The sequence below is a fragment of the Tetrahymena thermophila genome, assembly GCF_000189635.1.
Source record: "Tetrahymena thermophila SB210 genomic scaffold scf_8254747, whole genome shotgun sequence".
Classification (NCBI taxonomy): domain Eukaryota; phylum Ciliophora; class Oligohymenophorea; order Hymenostomatida; family Tetrahymenidae; genus Tetrahymena; species Tetrahymena thermophila.
In genome coordinates, this window is record NW_002476507.1 from 106,764 (window position 1) to 125,453 (window position 18,690).

An 18,690-nucleotide genomic window follows, 5' to 3' on the forward strand; every position below is an offset into this window, starting at 1 on the left:
ATTAAGAAATAATTTTATGTTAAATTAAATTAAAATTTAAGAGTTTTTTTTATTAAAAAAATCTTTATTTTTTAGACAATAAATAATCAAAAAATAAATACGTTAAACAAAATATATTATTTAAATAATTTCTTTATTTTAATGTTAAATAAATGGAAATTTATCCAAAAAATTTTTTAATTAAATTTCATATTAATATTTTAATTCCTTTTTATCAATCATCGTCATCATCACATTTAAATACTTTATGGATAGCATACTCCATAAATGGAATTCTTATAGGCACAATTTTAGAATAATCAATGTATTATTATCCAAAAAATTTAACTAAGTAATGCTCTTCTTGCCTATTTCATAAAAAAAAAAGCTTAAATAAACACAGTTTTAAAATTTTTCTTTTACACGATACGATAAAGAAAGAATTTATAAAGGACAAATGCATAAGCAAAAAAGCAAAATAAATTTCCTAATATAATTTAACCTCCCAAGCTATAAGAAAAGAATCCGAGATAGCTTGGATGCCTGGAGAAAGAATAAACTCCATGTGTTACTAAAACATGATCATCACTTTTTTAATTCTAAACGAGGTGATTGAAATTGCTTTTGGCTGTCTATTAAGCTGAAATTCTCATGAAATGACCAAATATGCTAAAGAAAACTCCAATCATTATAATGAAAAACTTATCCTATTTAATTGAAAATATTAGATATAAATAATGAATGCATTTTAAACTAAATTAAAATATTTTATTTACATGGAAATAAAATATTATAAAATTAGGAAAGAAGACTCCTAAGATATATTCTAGTAAAGCTACAACAAAAGCTATATTATATGCAGGTGAATGATTAATCAAAAAACCTATAGAGAATATTGAAAAAATTATTTAGTTAGTTAATCTATTTATTGTAATTGATTATAAACATATATTAGATAATAAATATTTGTGTGTGTATAATTTACTTTTCCAAGCCAAATCTTTAGGGTGGCTCAAGCAAACAAAATAAAATTCTCCCAAGTGAAATACAATGTTGTTTAATAAGAAAAATTTTAATGACAGTAGAAAATAATCTTTCTAAAGAATGATTGTACAAAAAGCCCACTAAGTAATCTAGCCAAAAATGAAAGAAGTTAGGTAGAAATGAAAATATCTTGTTTGAGAATACATTCTACTAAACTTTTAGTATATAATAGAATAAATATAAATCAGTGTTTTTTTAATTTTGGGCAATTAAGTATTTTACAGAGTTTTCAAACAAATAAAAGAAACAGTAGAATAATATAATTCCTATTATAGTAGATATTGCATAATTAATTATTGATAGCTAGAATTGATTGATAAAGTTGGGTAAAACTAAACCAATAAAATAAGCTATTATAACTACGCAAGATGCTGTTTAAGATGCCTAATTCAATACTTTTTTAGTCTCTTTATTAACTTCCATTTTTTATTTTTCTTTCTTATTTTGGTTTCCTCTAAAGATACTTAAGTTGCTTATTATATTTTATTCAATTTCTATTAGAGATTCTTTTTAGAACAAAAGATCTATGAAATATATCGAAAAATTATATTGAAGGTAATTTCAATATAAATAATCATCTTGATGGTATTAATCAAAATTTATTTTCTCTAATTAACACTTAATTAGAGAAACAATTCAAGAGACTAAATACATATTTAATATATCATTTTTTTATTATTTTTATATAATTTTTATGACCTTTATATTTTTAAAATATTTACTATCCACACTAGAAAATTTAAGAAGAAATTAATTGAGAGAAATATAATTTTATAATATAAAATGAATTTTTACTATTTGAGAAGTGTTTTGCTATTTTTATTATCTTTGATTCAAGAATTATTTTTTTTGGATGAAGAGGTCTTTATATTTTGAAAATATTAACTTTGCACATTAGAAAATTTAATAGGAATTTAAAAAAATAAAATAAAATTAATAGAGTGAAATATAATTTTATTATATATTTGAAGTGTTTTGTTATTTTTATTATCTTAGATTTTTCAAGAATTATTTTTTTAGGAAGAGATGATGCACACACTATGTATTAGATATTATTCGAGCTATTAAACATTCATTACTTTTCAACTATAAAATTATTTTTTATTTAAATAGCTATTCATAAGATCTTCAATTTTTTTATTTTTTTAAATAGTAATTGTTATTTAATTTTATATTTTATTATAAAGTACATAAAAATATTTTTTCTTATTTCATTATATCGTATTTAACATAAAAATTTTAATTTTAAAATTAAAATTTTTGATGGTATTTATGAAGAAAGACAAAAAAAATTCTCTAAATATTAAATAATCGAATTAGAGAACTATTTACAACAAAAATAATTAAAAAAAAAAAATAATAATTTAAAAGTACTTTAAAGAGAGAGAAAATGGATGATTTAAATAAATAGTATGTAAAAAGACTTTCGAAGTACTTCATAAAGGAAAAAAATAGATAATTATAAAATAGTTTAATGCTTTTCATGATTATGTAGAATTCTCCAGAATGCCAAGAGCAAGTTCTCACTCCATAATCTTCAGCATACGAAATAGATCAATATTTTAATTCTAAATCATAAATGACAGAATTAATTAAAAAGATTGATTTAACATTGCAAGATTAGTACTTTTAAAAGAATTACCCTTAAAGCTTCTCCTCTTAATCTAGTATTTCTAGCGATTTTAAGAGTGAAAGTAATCCAATATCAAAAGTTAAAAAACTAGGACAGAAAGAGGAAAAATAAATTTTATAGGTAGAAAATCTCATACAAAAGAATGAAAAACCGGACTCAAATAATGAACAAAAAAAAATTGATTTAGAATAATCGAATGATAAAAGAAAATTTATTGAGATCTGTGATCAAGAAAATATTGAAGAGATAATTTATAAAAAAGTAAAGTCAGATTGGATGAATCCCTAAAATAATTCAGAAATGCTTTAATAATTGAGTAATAATGATGGTGATATATGTAAATCAAACTAAGAAAGTATCAGCTCTTTATAATAAGAAAATTTAGATTGCAAATAATTATAAAATGAATCCTAACCTATTTAAAAATAAGGGGAAGGATCAATAATCTTAAGCTTAGCTAAAGTAAAGGAAAAAGAGCAAGAAGAAAATTAAAAAGAAAGTGTAATTAATTTATAATTAGATATTATTAAATAAACGGGGGCATTATAAAATTTTGGAAAAAAAATTTAATCAAAAGCAGCTCGAGCAAAAGAGTTGTTGTTTATTTGATCAAAATTTTTAATAATCTTTCAAAAATTTTTTACATTAAATTTATAATTTTCTTTTATAAAATGATAGACTGTAGACGCACTCTAGGCAATTAATAATGAATAAAATTTTAGTTTAAAAAGTAGTTAGGAAAAGATAAACTAAAAGTTTGTTGATACTCATTAAGGATAAAATATTTAAGAATAAGTAAAGCCATAAGAAGATAAAGCAGATGTTACTGATAGTTAAAAGGACTATGTTGAAAATAAAAAGGATGAACTAGATAGTAAAAATGTTGAAATTGACAGTAAAAAAGATGAGATGGAAACTGAAAGAGATGATGTTAAAATTAAGCAAGATAATATTGAAAGTAAAAATGATCAGACTAATGCAAGTAATCTTTCAAAAGAAATATGCACAGTATAGGATTAAAATAATGATGACAATATTTCTCTAAGATAATAAGCATAAGAAATAAATTAAATAATAATTTTAAATAGTGATTAGAAAGATTTAGAAAATAATGTTGAATAAAGCTAAATAGTAAATGAGAAATTTGATACTTGTTAATTAGTAGAAAATAAATAAGTAAATGAAGAATAGGAATAGGCAGCTATTCAAAGTCAAGTAAAATAATATACTTTATTATATTATTTTAACATTTATAATATTATTTTTAGGTGATAGAATAGGAAGAAAAAGAAGAAAACATATAAAAGAATGAAATAGAAATTCAATGCGATAAAGGCTAGACAGAAGATAAAATAAATATTCAAAGCATTAATTAGGTTGAAAATTAAATGAATTCAAGTATTGAGAAAAATAATGAGGGATTTGACAAGAACCTAGCTTAGTAAGAATAGGATAATTTAAAAGATTTATTAATTGAAGACTCTTAAACAAATATTGAATTTGTAAAATAATTGAAGAATGATAGAGAAGAGGAGAGTTAAACAATCGTTTTAAAAAATGATTTCCAAAGAGATGATCAAAATAGCACTGATTAAATAAAATAAGATAAAGATTTGATTCCAAATTAAATTGATAGCTTAAAAAATAATTGTGATAGCAAATAGTTAGAGAATAGTGAAATGTAGGTCGAAAATTAAGAAAATTAAAGCAATAGTGTAAAAAATAGAGCTATTTAAGGTGAAGAAGAATAAATGGAAATTGAACAAGAAAATTGTAATAACAAAGATATGAACTAGAATGAAAAGAAGTAGGTTTGTATTGAAATATCTGATGGAGCTAATGAAGATGAGTGTGCTAATACAAATCAAATACTAAATGATCAAAATGGTTAGCACTTGCCTGAAAAATAGGAAGTAGAAATTTAAGAAAATAAACAAAATGTTTAATAACTAAAAGAATTTGAAGTTTAGGAAAAAAGTTAAAAACCAAAGGATATTATTTAATTAGAAGATGATGATAATGATGAAAATACTAAAAATAGCACCATTCAACTAGCATAAGGAAATAAATAAGAAAATAAAACATCATAAATTATTAATGAAGCTGAAGAAATAGATTCTACCGAAATAGATCCTTAAGAAATAATAAACTTATACTCTTTAGAATTTTTTACAAGGAAGTAGAAATATTTATAAGATATTTTAGAGAAGAAGTAAGAAGATTAAAAAAATTAGCAAGATACTCAATCCTATCAAAACACTTATTTGAAATAAAATAATCATGCAACTTACAAGCAAGGTGATCAAAAGTCGTAAGCATTACGTAAATAAAAGGAAGATATTAAGTGGGGTATTGAAACTAAAAGTGCAAATATAAAAAATGATGATATCTAAAAGGTATATATTTTTTTTTTCTTCAACTTTTATATATAAACCACTTCATCAAATAATTTTATTTTTTTATTAGTATATATAGCCAAGCCAAAACTCTAATATTGCTTAGACTAGCTAATAGCCTTCAGAGTCAGCAAAAAGTTCTATCCAAAAAAGTAAATTAGTTCAAAGTGAGATAAATTCTGCTTAAAAAGACCAAGCCTTTCCAACAAACAGATAAAATAGTAAGAGTCTTTCATTACAATAAAATAGTTAGCAAGATAAATTATCCAAGCCAAATACTTAACAGAAGTAGGAGTAAAAGATTAAAGAAAGCAAAACAAAAAACAACAGCAACTAGAAAAAAGCTTAACCTATCGAAAATAAGTAAAGTGTAGAATAATAAAAATAAGAGTAAGCTAAATAATAATAATAATAATTAGAGCAGCAAATATAAAATTAAAAAATGATGGAATAAAGGGTCAAATAATTTTCATAAAACGTTTCACTGATAAATATTTAAGATTCACGTAAAAATGTACCTAAAAATGCTCCATAATAGTAAAAATAAGTGGACATAATTGACTTAGAAAGCAGTGATGATGAGCAGAAATAGAAAGGAGGTAAAGATCCTTATATTACTATTGATTCGGATGGTAAGCTACCTCAATAAAAGCACTAAGAAATAGAAATCAGGAAAATGGATAAAACTAATAATAATAATAATCAGAATAGCTCAAGTATTGAAATAACATAAAATCCACAGAATAAATTTAAATAAGGAAGTGACATATAATAAGAGAAAAATATAATTATGAAGTAACAAACAATAGACTTAGAAGATGACTCTGACGTATAAGAAACATCAAACAGATAATAGTTCCTTATTCAATAATAAAATTAAAGTAAAAGGCAATAATAACACATAGATTTGCAATATTAGCATCCATAGCTTCTCATTTAGCAATAAATTAATAACTAACAGTAATAGAAATATAAAAAGTAACAGACTCCTCAGTAGATTTAGCAGGTAAGTATCTCAGACGATGAAGATTCTAATAATAGATAATTCAATTAGCAAAAGTAACCTAGAGTTCCATATAACATGCATCACTAATCTCACTTATTTCCTGAGGGATCTATCATATCTTATTAATTTTAACCCCTCCCTCAAAGCGGCCTTTAAGGTACTATCTCTCAAGGCATTCCTCCCCATTTGCCTCAATATATACACTAATATCCCTAGCCCCCTCTACCGCATTAACCCTATTATGCTCCCTATTTTCCATATTAGTCAGTTTAACCACATTTAGCTAACTAATTACAAGGAATTCCATAGTAAGAGGAGCTATCATTCCATGGAAAGGATAGTAATGAAGAATATTATATGTTAAACCAGCAATAGTAGTATAGATCTAAAGATATTGGTAAAAGAGATAATGGCTAGTAAAAAGATAGGAACAATTCTAGCGCAAATAAAAATATTAGTACAAATAATAATGCTTGTGATATTAGTTCAAGTGAATCACTTTAACCTCCTAATGTAAATAGTAAAATTTAAAGTAGTAATTAACAAATGTTGCAATAGAATCAGAAAAAGTAATAACCCATACAATAAGCTCCTATTTAATACAAGTAATTTATTAATTAAGGGCCAATTTAATTATAACCACCAAATAGTTCTCAATTTCATTAACAAAACCAATTTTCTATGGGTTACGATATGGCAAACTATATGAATTAATAAGGATATGCACTTCAAATGGCATAAAGAGGATACCCGTATGTACCTTAAACTATACAAACTGCTAATGGACCTTGTTTAATTTATGGAAATTAATTTCCAGAAAACTAACTTTCAACAGAAAAAGACACAAAACTTGGAGGTAGACATAAATGAAAATTATAAAGTTAATATTTAAAAAACTGTGTAACTTTTGTTAATTAATTGATTAATGATTAAATCACCAAAACAATAAAATCTTTTGTAAATAAATAAAATGCATTAGTTTAGTAAAAATTACTTACTTACTTACTTACCTACTTTAATCTCAAAATTCTTAATTCATTTTTCATATGATCTAATAGAAACAACTATCTAATTAAAAAAGAAAAATTAAGCATTAAAATTGAAATAATCTTGTTTATCAATTTATCTATTTTTTATACATATTCATTTATTTTAATAAATCAATCAAATTTCCATATTAGATTGAGGAGGGATACAATACCATTTGCACTTGCGCTTAAATAAGCGAACAAATGAAAATTTATACAAAAATAGCAAATAATCACACTTTTCAAATTTAAGTTTTTATTAGAAAAAAAGGTAGATTAATAAGCAAGTGAGAGCAATTAATATTATATTGATCCCTTCGATAAAGCAGCTTTCTTTAATAGTGCATTAATTTGGAGATACTATCTTTATAGATATAATTAATATATTAATTAATATTATTAAGTACTCTCTAAGTTTCTTATTTTAAAATCAGATAGTTAGCTTATTAGTTAGTTAGTTATTTAATTTACATTAGATTTTGATTTTTTGTATGGTGAAATTTAATCTAATTTTGAAAATAAATAAATCAAAAATCAAAAAAGATTAGACAAGTCAAAATTAATTAATTAATTGATTAATTAATATTTATTTTTTGAAAACATGAGAATTTATTTATTTATCTATCTTTATATTTTATATTTTTGTAAATTTATTAACCATTCTAAAAAAAATAATTAAAAGGATTAGAATATTCATCTTTAAGCGGAGGGTTAGACTAGCAAAATGCTGCATAAGAGTAAAATTAATTAATTTTTATTTTCTTATTTTCTCGTATAAATTTAACTCATTTCTTATTTTCTCGTATTAATTAATTTTTATTAAGAATTTGATTGGAAAAATTTATAAGTAATTATTGATACCAGATTTAAGTTTAATATAAATAAAGTAAAGTCGATATTTATTGAAATCTTGGTAAATATTTTGATCACTTCTTTACTTAGTTACCTTAAAATAGATGAGTTTCTTCTATTTTATCTATAATTAAAAATTTTGAAAATAAAGAATTATTTGAAAAATAAACCATTAAAAATATCGTCACTCAATTGAAATTAACAGAATTTATCAGTTTGTTTTAAAGTCTACAAAATTTTATAAAGCTTTTCCAAGATAAAAGTATAGCAAATATTTTACAAGATTATTATCAAACAGTTTCTATTGAATATATATGATGTTATTTCAAAAAATAGCTAGGAAAAGTTAAAATATTTTTAAAATTTAACTTTAAAAATACAAAAATATTGAATAATTTAAGCTAACTAGTTTCAATCAAAAGACTTTTTATTTATTTTAAAATCAAATTCCTCTCAAAAAAAATAATAATAATTAATTAATTTTCTAAATTTAATGAATAGTGATTAAAAAATGAACAAAAAATTTTTTTAAAAATCTTGATTTTATATTTAGCTTTTATAAGCATTATTTTTATTTTTATTTTCTTAAGAAACAAAATATCCAAAGCTTAAGAAATTCTTTTGTATGCTATGCAAGTTGGGCAAACAGAAAACTTTGATAAAATTATGCAAGTAAATGAATAAAAGGAGAAACATAAAAAACCTGATACAAGCAAACCCACAGACGTTGAGTGCACAAAAAATTTGTTGAGAAACTTAAACTAAACAATGCTAAGATTCCTTTAACGTAGCAAAATCTCTAAAAATATGATGGCATAGTATTTTTAAGATTATGAAAACGGAGATGAAGAAATCGAAAAATTTAAGAAATGGGCTCTAGGCTAAAAAATGGATAACTTTTAATAGTGTAGGAATCTGTGGATTTACAATGAATCAACTCCAAATTATGAGTATTTGAAGCTTTTTAGAGAAATTCAATTTGAATTTTTCAGCAATTCCTCTTGCCCTGCTATATTTTATTCAAAAGTTCGCAATCAAGAAAGTAAAAGAACTCATCTTAAATATATTAGCTCTTTCTTAGAAGGAATAGTATATCCAAATAGTTTTACTTGCTTTAAAAAATCAAGTAAACTTAAAGAGTAAGAAAAAGAAATTCAGCTACGAAAATAAAATAATTTTTCAGATCAAATGTCTTCTCCTATGGAAAAAAGTAATTTGTAACACGAAAACAGAGCCATTAAGTATAATCAAACAAATGAAATTGAAAAGGAGGAGTACATAGAAAGTTTACCAGAGGTAGAAGAAGATGAAAAATTATTAAGCGGTGAAGGTGAAAAAGAAATTGAAAAAACTATTGAAATCTAAAGCTTAAAGTAATACACTATAAAAGACAAATCTTTTCAAGAAAATATTGGTTAATATGACAAAACAATAGAAATCAAATAGCCTTGATGAAGACCGTTTAAAATATAATAAATATCTTTATATAAAATTTATAATTCTATTAAATTAACTAAATCAATTTAGTGAATAAATATTGGATTAGATTTACAATGCAATTATTTGTTTTCTAAATAGAGCTTGATGATTGATTGCATAAAAAACTTTTTGGATATTTAAAAAAACATTAATTTATAGTCAAAGCAAATATAATAAAATAAGATTAATCAATAACAAATTAATTAAAAAATAAATAAATAAGTCAAGTCAATCTACTTCGCAATAAAATCTACAATAAAAAATTTAAATTCTCATATTAATTTAGCAATAAATTATTTTATTCTTTTAAAGCTTGATTAGATTATCTATAAAATTTATTTATTCTCACTTTTTTGTGGGATTTTAGCTAGAATAATTTAGCAATATCAACATCATATACAAAGCAATAAAATAATCAATGCTATATAAAATTAAATTAATAAAATCCTCATTAATATGACTGAAAACAGTTATCTAATATGTTACTTATTACTTTTACTACCTAAAAATCATAAGCCTTCTAATGGTGATAATAAAAATTTACAAAACCTATTTAAAATTAACAAATCACTTTTTCAATTAATGAAGTAGATGAAAGTCCTACTTCAGACACATCCTATTTAAAAACAATCCTAATAACAAAATAATTAATATAATTTAATACCATTCTTATCTCATGTCTCACACTCTTTATTTCTATGTTTAAAAGTACCTTTCTTTAACTAATTAACTTAATTTCACTTTTATTCTACTTTTTTATTTCATATTTATTTTTTATTTAGCTTTTGTCTAATAAGAGTAAATTACTTTTCTTATTTTATATTTTTTATAATTCTTATGAAAAAAGAATCAAATTCTTTTTATAGGAGCTTCTATTTCTACTTTAAATCAATATCAATCTTAATTAACAAAAATAAACTTTTTATTACATTTAAGGAAATTTCAAAAATCTACTCTCTTATTAGATTTTCAATGAAAATCCTGGTTTAAGTTCTACATACATAAAGGTATTAATTGTTAACATAAATAAATAAATTAGTTATATTAAATAATTGGAATTTAATTATACTTATATTTACATAATTAATTTACCTATTGAATTAATTATTAAATTTGGTATTTTGAAATTTCATTTGATACATTTTTTAGAATAAATTATATATGAGTAATTTACACATAAGAAAACTTTGGCTAGAAAAAAAATTAATATTGAATTCAACCAAAAAAAAAAATATCATAATTAAATTTCATTTCTCATATTAAATGAGATGAAAAACTTGAATAGATTTTAAGGCTTCATTCAAAAATGAATGATTACATTACTTATTGATTTGATTAATTAGTAAAAAAAACAATTTGTTAAAAACGGATTAAAAAATAATAGAAAAATAGATCTTCAAAAAAATTAGAAAATTAAGAAGGTCAATTTTTTACAATTATTGATTGATAAGCAAAATAGTATTTCAAACTAATAGATTAATTAACATAGTCATTTATTAATAAGAAATAGTGGTATAATTTACATAGAATTAAAATAAAATAATTAGAACATGGTTATAAACAGGAATATCATTTTAACAGTTTCAGTATGATTTTAAGTTCTAAATAAATTAATTTATATAAATAAAATGTTTTTTATTTATTAAAATATAAGCTAGTTGTACTGTTTATTTCCCAAATTTTGTGCGCTAAATCTAAAATATAAATGACTACTGACGAAGCTCCTATCAAATGGACTGGATTTTGCATAGATGCTTCTGCTATGCAGAGTCCTATTAATATTAATGGACCTTTTAGCTTTATGAGTAGACATTTATTATTTAATTTTTAGATTCATAATTTCAAAGATATTGTTTAGAAATTTGTTTTATTCATTTTATTTAACTCATCAAAAAAATATCATAAAAGGCATGGATTTAGATATTATTTTTAGATAAATTGATAGCGGATAGAGTTATCTATAAAACGTTAACAATGAGCTTGTAATAAAGGGAGACTTTGGTTATATATCTTAAGATTCTACCATATTTTCAAGCTATGAAATAGCCTTTAAAAGTCCTTCTGAGCATTCAGTAATAATCTAATATACTACTATGCTATTTAAAATAATTTTTCTGAATTTTTTATAATTAATTTAATATCAAACAAAAAGGTAGGAAACTCACAAACTTTCTTTCCTCTTGAAATGCAAGTTAAATTTGTATCAGCATCTCAATCAAAACTAAATATGGCTTTCCTTTTCAGCTATGGAGAAGAAAGTGACTTTCTCAATAGACTTGGTTTTGGTATAATTCTTTTCAACATAAATATAAAAATAATTTTATTTTAACATTTAGGCAGAGGAGTTTTAAGAAATCTATAACAAAATTAGAACTTTGAAATACCTTAAGCGTTTAATTTGTAGCATGTTCTACCATCTAAAAATAAATTCTTCATATACAAAGGTAATAAATAATATAACAATCTTTTTCAATTTGATATGACCTTTAAAAACGTTTAAATTGTAATTTCTTCAAATTGAATATAGGTTCTGATACTATGCCTCCTTGCGAGCCTACTATTTGGTTAATAGGATATGATACTTTGAAGCTTACTTAAGCTTAACTAAGTGACTTTCCTACATCTCTATCATACCAGGGTCGTGACACATAAAAAAAGAAACAGGAGATTTTTATAAACTTCAATATTGAGAAAGAAGAAGAAAAAAAAGATGAATAAGAACAGCAAGAAGATTAGTTGGAAGAATTGAATTCAACTGACTAAAATTTACATGATTAGTATAATCAGCAATAAGTTAATTTGCTAAATAAAATAAAAGACAGCTTTATACTTTTAGGGGATAGTACTATTTATGATCCGTTTGTATATGGTCATGATTCAGAGCCTTCAGCTAAATTTATTAAGGACACAGATTATATAGTTATTTAGAAAGAAAAACCTGATCTAAATAAGATGAAAGAATAAGTAGAAATTGAAGAGATCATCTTTGAAAAACTTAGAGATGATTAAAAAGCTAGATAAGATAAAATTGATGAAACTAATAATAAATAAGAATATGTACCTGATAAAAATAATGAATAGAGCTAGCCAGATAAAGATGAAAAAGTAGAAAAGAATGAAGAGTAATCATAATAATAATCTACTAATTCTGCTATTTTAGTACATAAAAAGACAGTAAAAGGTCGTTAAGACAAGAAAGAAACTGTAAAAGCTGCTAGTGATAATTAAACAAGTTAAAAAAAAGAAGAAGTTGTTGAAAAAATAAAATAAAAAAATGAAGGACCAGAACATTATGCTTACAATAAAGATGGAGAATGGGACTAAATTCCTATTTTTTCTATAGATTCTTGGCCATAATTATGCTAAGAAGGAAAATAGCAGAGTCCAATAAATATCGATCCTCAATCTCTCATGGTTTTAGAGGACGGAGAAATTAATGTATACTACAACTAGCTTAACTAAGATCCATGGCTCTTCAATGATAACATTAAACTAACTCTAGGAGGTTTGTTTGGTACCATTGAGTTTTAAGAGCACCTTTACGATGCTAACTTTATTCACTTCCACTTCCCTTCTGAACACACAGTAAATAAATAGGCATTTAAAAAATTAACAACAAAATTTTAAAAGCTTCAATAATATAAAATTAGTTCACAAAGCACTGATAAAGAAGTTTTAAAATTATATAATTTAAATACATAAAGCTTCTAAATAAATAATATGGTTGATTTGAATAAAATCTAAATATGTTTTTATATAAATTATATATTTTAAAAATGATTTATTTAATTTAAATAATAAATAGTTTGGTGCAGACAACAAAAGAGCTGATATAGAATTCTAGATTGAACATGTAAGTTTATATGGATAAAAGCTGATAGTTAGTATTTTGGGAGATCTCTCAGATACTCAAACTAACCCTTTCTTGGAAGCTATGGGTATTTCAGGACTTGAATTTTCAAAATTCTAAAAGATAGATGAAAAGGTTTAATTATAGCCTAGGTTGGTTTCATTAGATATTGTAATCTTTTTATTTATTTTATTCATACAATATTTATATGATTTTTTACATCAATAAAAGTTGACAGATTCGTTAGAAAGCTTTTATAGATACGAAGGATCATTTACTCATCCTCCTTGCACAGAAGGTGTAACTTGGATTATAAGCAGAGATCACGTATAGATAAATAAAATATAGTTAGATAATTTAAGATCGTTACTAGGTTTAAAACATAATGTTAGAGGAACTCACGATATTAATGGAAGAGAAATATTTGTTAAATGAAAATAATATGTCATTTCTATTTTAAAATTTTAATAATTCTAAATTAAAATATGTGTGTATGGATATTTTTAAAATAAAGCGAATCAATTTTATTTTATTTTACTACATGTGCAGATTCAAAATATTGTCAGTAAAATATTAATGAATAAATTTAATCGTGATATTGAAGTTTAGTATATTAGATTTAGTTGCTTAGAATATTTAAATATAATTAAATAAATCTTTCAAAACATTGAGTTGCACAATTGTATTTTTTTTTATATAAATTGTATTTTTTATACAACCTTAATAAAGGAAATTAGAGATATATATCACCAATTTATTGATTTCATCTAAATTAATAAATAATAAAGTAATTATTAGTTTTAAAGCAGACATCTTTAAGTAACTTATTTATTATAAAACTTTATATTCTTAAATTGAAAGATTGTTTAAAAATAAACAAATAAATCTACGAAATTTATAAAAAAATGTAGATACATAAACACATAATTAGATATAAAATAGATATTGAGTCTTTATTTTATCAATTAAAATAGTTTCTAGAGTACTGATATAAGATATAAAATCATAAAAATTCTCATTTTCTAATAAGAAAGCTGAAGAGGAAAACAAATAAGGAATAATAAAAGGGTTTATGGGAAACTGCTGCTAAAAAAGAAAAGATAAACCACAATAAAATGAGTTGGTTATCCAAAAAAATGTAAAAGATATAGAAATTATTATTTTAAAAGGTAATATTTGCAATGAAAACATAGACTGTATTGTGAATTGGGTGGATTGCTTTTTAATGAATGAACGAACTTATATTTTAAAATAAGCCCTCAACGATAAGCTAAAAAAGGAGCTGGATAGCGTTAAACATTCTAAAGGGATACTAACACTGAATGATTGCTTTATTACTAGCCCTGGAAAGCTCCAAAATACAAAAAAAATAATACATTCTACTCTGCCTTTGTGGAGAGGAGGCCATGAAAAAGAACTTTAGTATTTTGAAGAGTCTATAACATAATGTATTTAGCTAGCAATCAATTAAAACATGTCTAGCATTGGTTTCACATAAGATAGTAGTGATATATTTGGAATTCCCCTTTAGGATTGTGCTGAAATTCTTATTTAGTCTTTTTACCGTTTTGCTACATTTAAAGATACTTCTATAAAAAGAGTTTACTTTATACACTAAGATTCATCTGCAATACAAGTTTATAAAAATAAGTTACTAAAAGTTATAGGGGAGCCTGTGGAAGACATAAAATCAGTTTATAGTGATAAGCTTAAAGAATTTTACTTTTCAAATTACTCAGAGGGTTGCGATGAAGAAACTAGTAAAATAACCTTAGATTAGTCTAATTTTAATTTTTGAATTTTTTGTTTATTAAATTAAAAACGATAAAGTAGATTAGGAATAATTCATTAAAAATATGGTAAAAATAGGGAAAAGTAATGGAAGAATGGAGGATTTTGATGATTTGGAAGCAAATAATAGTTCTCATAACTTGGTTTGCAAATGAAATAAGCTTTTAATTATTAGCTAATTAGTTTAAAAAATTATATTAATTAAGATTTTATCTCCTCTTTATCTTTAAGTATAGATCGATAGGCGTTTTTCTATTCTATTAATTGAAATAATAAATGGTTATTGAAAAACAAAATATTTTATGGGACAGCTTTTAAATAAGTTTATGTTTTTTGTCTCAAAAAAACTAAGTTTTTCACTATATTAATCTTTTTTACAAATTTTGTAAAATTAAAAAAATAAATAAACATTTTAGTTATTAGTTTTTAATTTTTTTATAATTTTGAATTGTAAATTATTATTTTCATTTCACATTAAAATAAATTTTATTTCACCCTAAATAGGAATATAATAATAGTATTAAATACAGTTGATTGTTTTTATAATAAATAATATAAATTTATTTTCTTCAAAATCAAAAAGAAATTTGTGAAAATTTTTTAAAAAGAATATTGACTAATAAATTTAGTGGTGTTGATTGATCATAAGTTATAAAAAAATATAGTAATTATTAAATTTATGGCTATATTACTAAATTTTATATAAAATATCCAAACTATTTATACATGTATAAATACTTATATATTTAGTTAAACTTAAAAGCTCATTAAATACTTTTACCAATTAACATAAATCCCACTTTAAGTTAGTTATTTAAGTTAATTAGCTTTTCTTTATTTGATATAGTTTCAATTATTATAAATTTTTATTTTCACCTTTTCATATTGTATTCTTTTTCATTAATGAAATAAGAATTTATAAATTATATCAAGTAAAATGTATGCTTAAGCTATGATTTCAAAAAATCTAATCAAAATAATTCATATAAAATATTCTAAAATTAATATATTTAATGTTTCATTGAAAATTTTATTGATACTATACTAGTTTATATTTGATAATACTAATATTAGCTTTTTACAATTTAAGGTAGCCAAAATATATTTAATTTATTAATTTAAATCATAAACTGATTAATTATTTACAGTATATGAAAATAATTTTAATTAAATAAATTAAAATATACAGCTTTTATCAATATCTAAATTAGTTAATCATTAATTTAATAAAAATAACTTATTAAATTTAAAAAATATTTTTTATTAAAAACGTAATTTTATTATTTCTTTTTTATATTTTGTTATTCGCCTATTTAATAAAATGATAATTTATTAGTAATAAGAAATATTATGGATTAGTAAGCAATAATTATATCAGACAACATTTAAAAAATCGAAATTAAAAATAGTTCTTCGATTTTTCTAAAATATGAACACTCACATGCAATTGTTACTAAATATCAATTTAAAATTTTAATTGTGAGTATCTTAGGTAAGTAAGGTTAATAGAATTTAAATCAATATCAAAAATAACCAAAGATTTGTATGCAATAAATAAAAATTTTGAAAAAATATAATTTAATTAACTTTTAAGTAATTATTACATTTTATACTATCATTTGATCTCTATAATCATTTGAATATTCAGAAAAAAAAATAAATAAGTAAGGGTATTTTACTTAAAATGGAAAAATTAAAAGTTTAAAAGTAATTTAGAAGAAAGGTTTATCCTTTCGAGTTTCTGATTAGCATGTTCTTAGTGGTAAACACATTGAGAGATCTATATCTAGTTTAAAAATTAGGCAATGAATAGGTTGAAAGCTCATTGATGGATAGCAACAATATTAGAACATTGATTATTTGGTTCATACTTTTTGGTTTAAAAATAAAATAAGAAGGTACATAAATCAGTTTAGTTTTCTCATTATTAGCTTCTGCTAACCTTGCTCTTCTTAAAGTGTATTAATATTAGAGTAAAATCTTGGTTTTTACAGAAGTTCTGTTTTTAATTTTGCATATGTTGATTGTAATTAAACTGCCAGTTTATTAGATTCCAGATCCTTAAGGATAAAACAAAGTAGGTATCAAGTAAATGAGAATTTAAGATGAATTCAAAACTGAGGTATCTGTTTACTATCCTTGCTTAGATAAAAATTAGAAACATCGCTACACTAAATGGTCTCATGGAAAAGAATATTGGAGAAGTATGTATGAAAGTATGAAATTTGGTAATGTAATTATACCTAAGTTCTTTTTCAGTTTTTTTATGAATTATGTTGATAAAATCCTTATAAATTGCTTTCCAAATGCTGAAATAATTAAACAAGATTCATATAGAGTTATTATATTTAGTCATGGTTTAGCAGCACACAGATAATCATACACCTGCTTTTTAAATGATTTAGCATCTAAAGGGTAAAAAATTATGTTAGTGAATTATTTTATATAAGAAATCACATAAAAATTAACTAATTTAATTTAAAACTAATAAATTTTATTAATTGATATTTAAAAAAAAAATAAACATAAATTAGTTTAAATTTAGAATAATAATATTATTTTTATAAAAAAAATTAACATAGTTACATTATATTTTCATTGGAGCACTATGAATAGATTTGTCCTTTCGAAATTATGCAAGCAATTAAGACTGGAGACGATACATAAGCTAAAAAGATTCGTGGGTCATAACTCAATCACAGATAGATGTAAGTAGAAAATTTACTAAAGGTAGTAAGCAATAAAGATATGATGGCTAAGTTATTTGAATAAGAAGTCAATTTAGATACAAATAATATAGTACTTATGGGTCACTCTTTTGGAGGTGTGACTGCTGTATAAGCTGGAATGGAAAATAAAAAATTTAAGGCGATAATAGGTTTAGATCCCTGGTTGTATCCATAGAAAGATTCAGTATTAACAAAGAAATATAATAACCCAATTTTAATTATAAATACTGAAACATTTGCGTAATTTATATCAATAAAAAGTTTTTTATTTTATATTAATTTTATACAAATAAAAATAGAGAAAAAAATTCATATTATCGTCTTAACGAAAAATGCTAAGAAATTTATGACTCATCAGGAGATAAAAAAGACAATAAATTAATAGGCAAATATATAGGCACTGATCACATCACACAAGGTGACATCTGTTTTATTATACCTACAGAAAGTAAATTGCTAAATATGGTGAGAAACAACAATAATTTACTTGAAGTTACCTAAGGATAAAGATTCTTAATTTCAGAATTTTTAGAAAAAATGGTTTTTTCATCTCCATCTAACTAAAAGTAAGCTAAACAAGAAATCCTAGAATCACACAACAAGTTTACTTTATAATACTTTAATAAAGAAGGAAATTACAAAATTTAATTTGAATGAGTTATTTAAATCTTAATAAGTTAAGTAATAAATATGCTTTCTATTTTATTATTTTTTCTTATAAAGTGTTTATATCAAACATTCTTTGATTTTAGTTATAAAATTATCATCTTTACTTAAATTTCAATCTAACTTAAAATAATAATTTTTAAAACAATAGTAAATTTTAATTTAGAGAAATAATTCGAATAGTTTTAATTTAAGTTTGATAATATTAAATTAATCAATTTTTCAAATTTAATTTAT

At 22.5% G+C, this 18,690-nt stretch overlaps 5 protein-coding genes across 5 annotated transcripts; 4 read left to right on the plus strand and 1 right to left on the minus strand. All coding sequences in view use genetic code 6, as the record gives it.

Annotated features, from left to right (window-relative positions):
* Positions 1 to 214: 214 nt before the first annotated feature.
* On the minus strand, positions 215 to 1,446 carry TTHERM_00141010 (S-isoprenylcysteine O-methyltransferase; the record flags this gene model as incomplete). Its single annotated transcript, XM_001011038.3, has 5 exons — positions 215 to 347; positions 403 to 686; positions 756 to 862; positions 965 to 1,178; positions 1,246 to 1,446. The coding sequence occupies 5 exons, from the start codon at positions 1,444 to 1,446 to the stop codon at positions 215 to 217; spliced, it is 939 nt and encodes a 312-aa protein (XP_001011038.3).
* Positions 1,447 to 2,359: 913 nt separating this feature from the next.
* Positions 2,360 to 9,390, plus strand: TTHERM_00141020 (hypothetical protein; the record flags this gene model as incomplete). The annotated part of the gene is made up of 6 exons (XM_001011039.2): positions 2,360 to 3,157; positions 3,335 to 3,871; positions 3,925 to 5,052; positions 5,123 to 6,914; positions 7,769 to 7,823; positions 8,529 to 9,390. Exons 1-6 carry the CDS (start codon positions 2,414 to 2,416, stop codon positions 9,388 to 9,390), a joined length of 5,118 nt encoding a protein of 1,705 aa, XP_001011039.2. The 5' UTR covers positions 2,360 to 2,413.
* Positions 9,391 to 11,122: 1,732 nt separating this feature from the next.
* On the plus strand, positions 11,123 to 13,702 carry TTHERM_00141040 (eukaryotic-type carbonate dehydratase; the record flags this gene model as incomplete). The annotated part of the gene is made up of 7 exons (XM_001011041.3): positions 11,123 to 11,222; positions 11,326 to 11,489; positions 11,570 to 11,702; positions 11,754 to 11,861; positions 11,945 to 13,002; positions 13,223 to 13,438; positions 13,499 to 13,702. 7 exons carry the CDS (start codon positions 11,123 to 11,125, stop codon positions 13,700 to 13,702), a joined length of 1,983 nt encoding a protein of 660 aa, XP_001011041.1.
* A 637-nt stretch (positions 13,703 to 14,339) lies between these two features.
* TTHERM_00141050 (appr-1-P processing enzyme family protein) lies at positions 14,340 to 15,213 on the plus strand (the record flags this gene model as incomplete). Its single annotated transcript, XM_001011042.2, has 2 exons — positions 14,340 to 15,027; positions 15,137 to 15,213. The coding sequence occupies 2 exons, from the start codon at positions 14,340 to 14,342 to the stop codon at positions 15,211 to 15,213; spliced, it is 765 nt and encodes a 254-aa protein (XP_001011042.2).
* A 1,529-nt stretch (positions 15,214 to 16,742) lies between these two features.
* On the plus strand, positions 16,743 to 18,444 carry TTHERM_00141060 (platelet-activating factor acetylhydrolase; the record flags this gene model as incomplete). The annotated part of the gene is made up of 3 exons (XM_001011043.1): positions 16,743 to 17,473; positions 17,641 to 18,027; positions 18,087 to 18,444. 3 exons carry the CDS (start codon positions 16,743 to 16,745, stop codon positions 18,442 to 18,444), a joined length of 1,476 nt encoding a protein of 491 aa, XP_001011043.1.
* Positions 18,445 to 18,690: the final 246 nt, after the last annotated feature.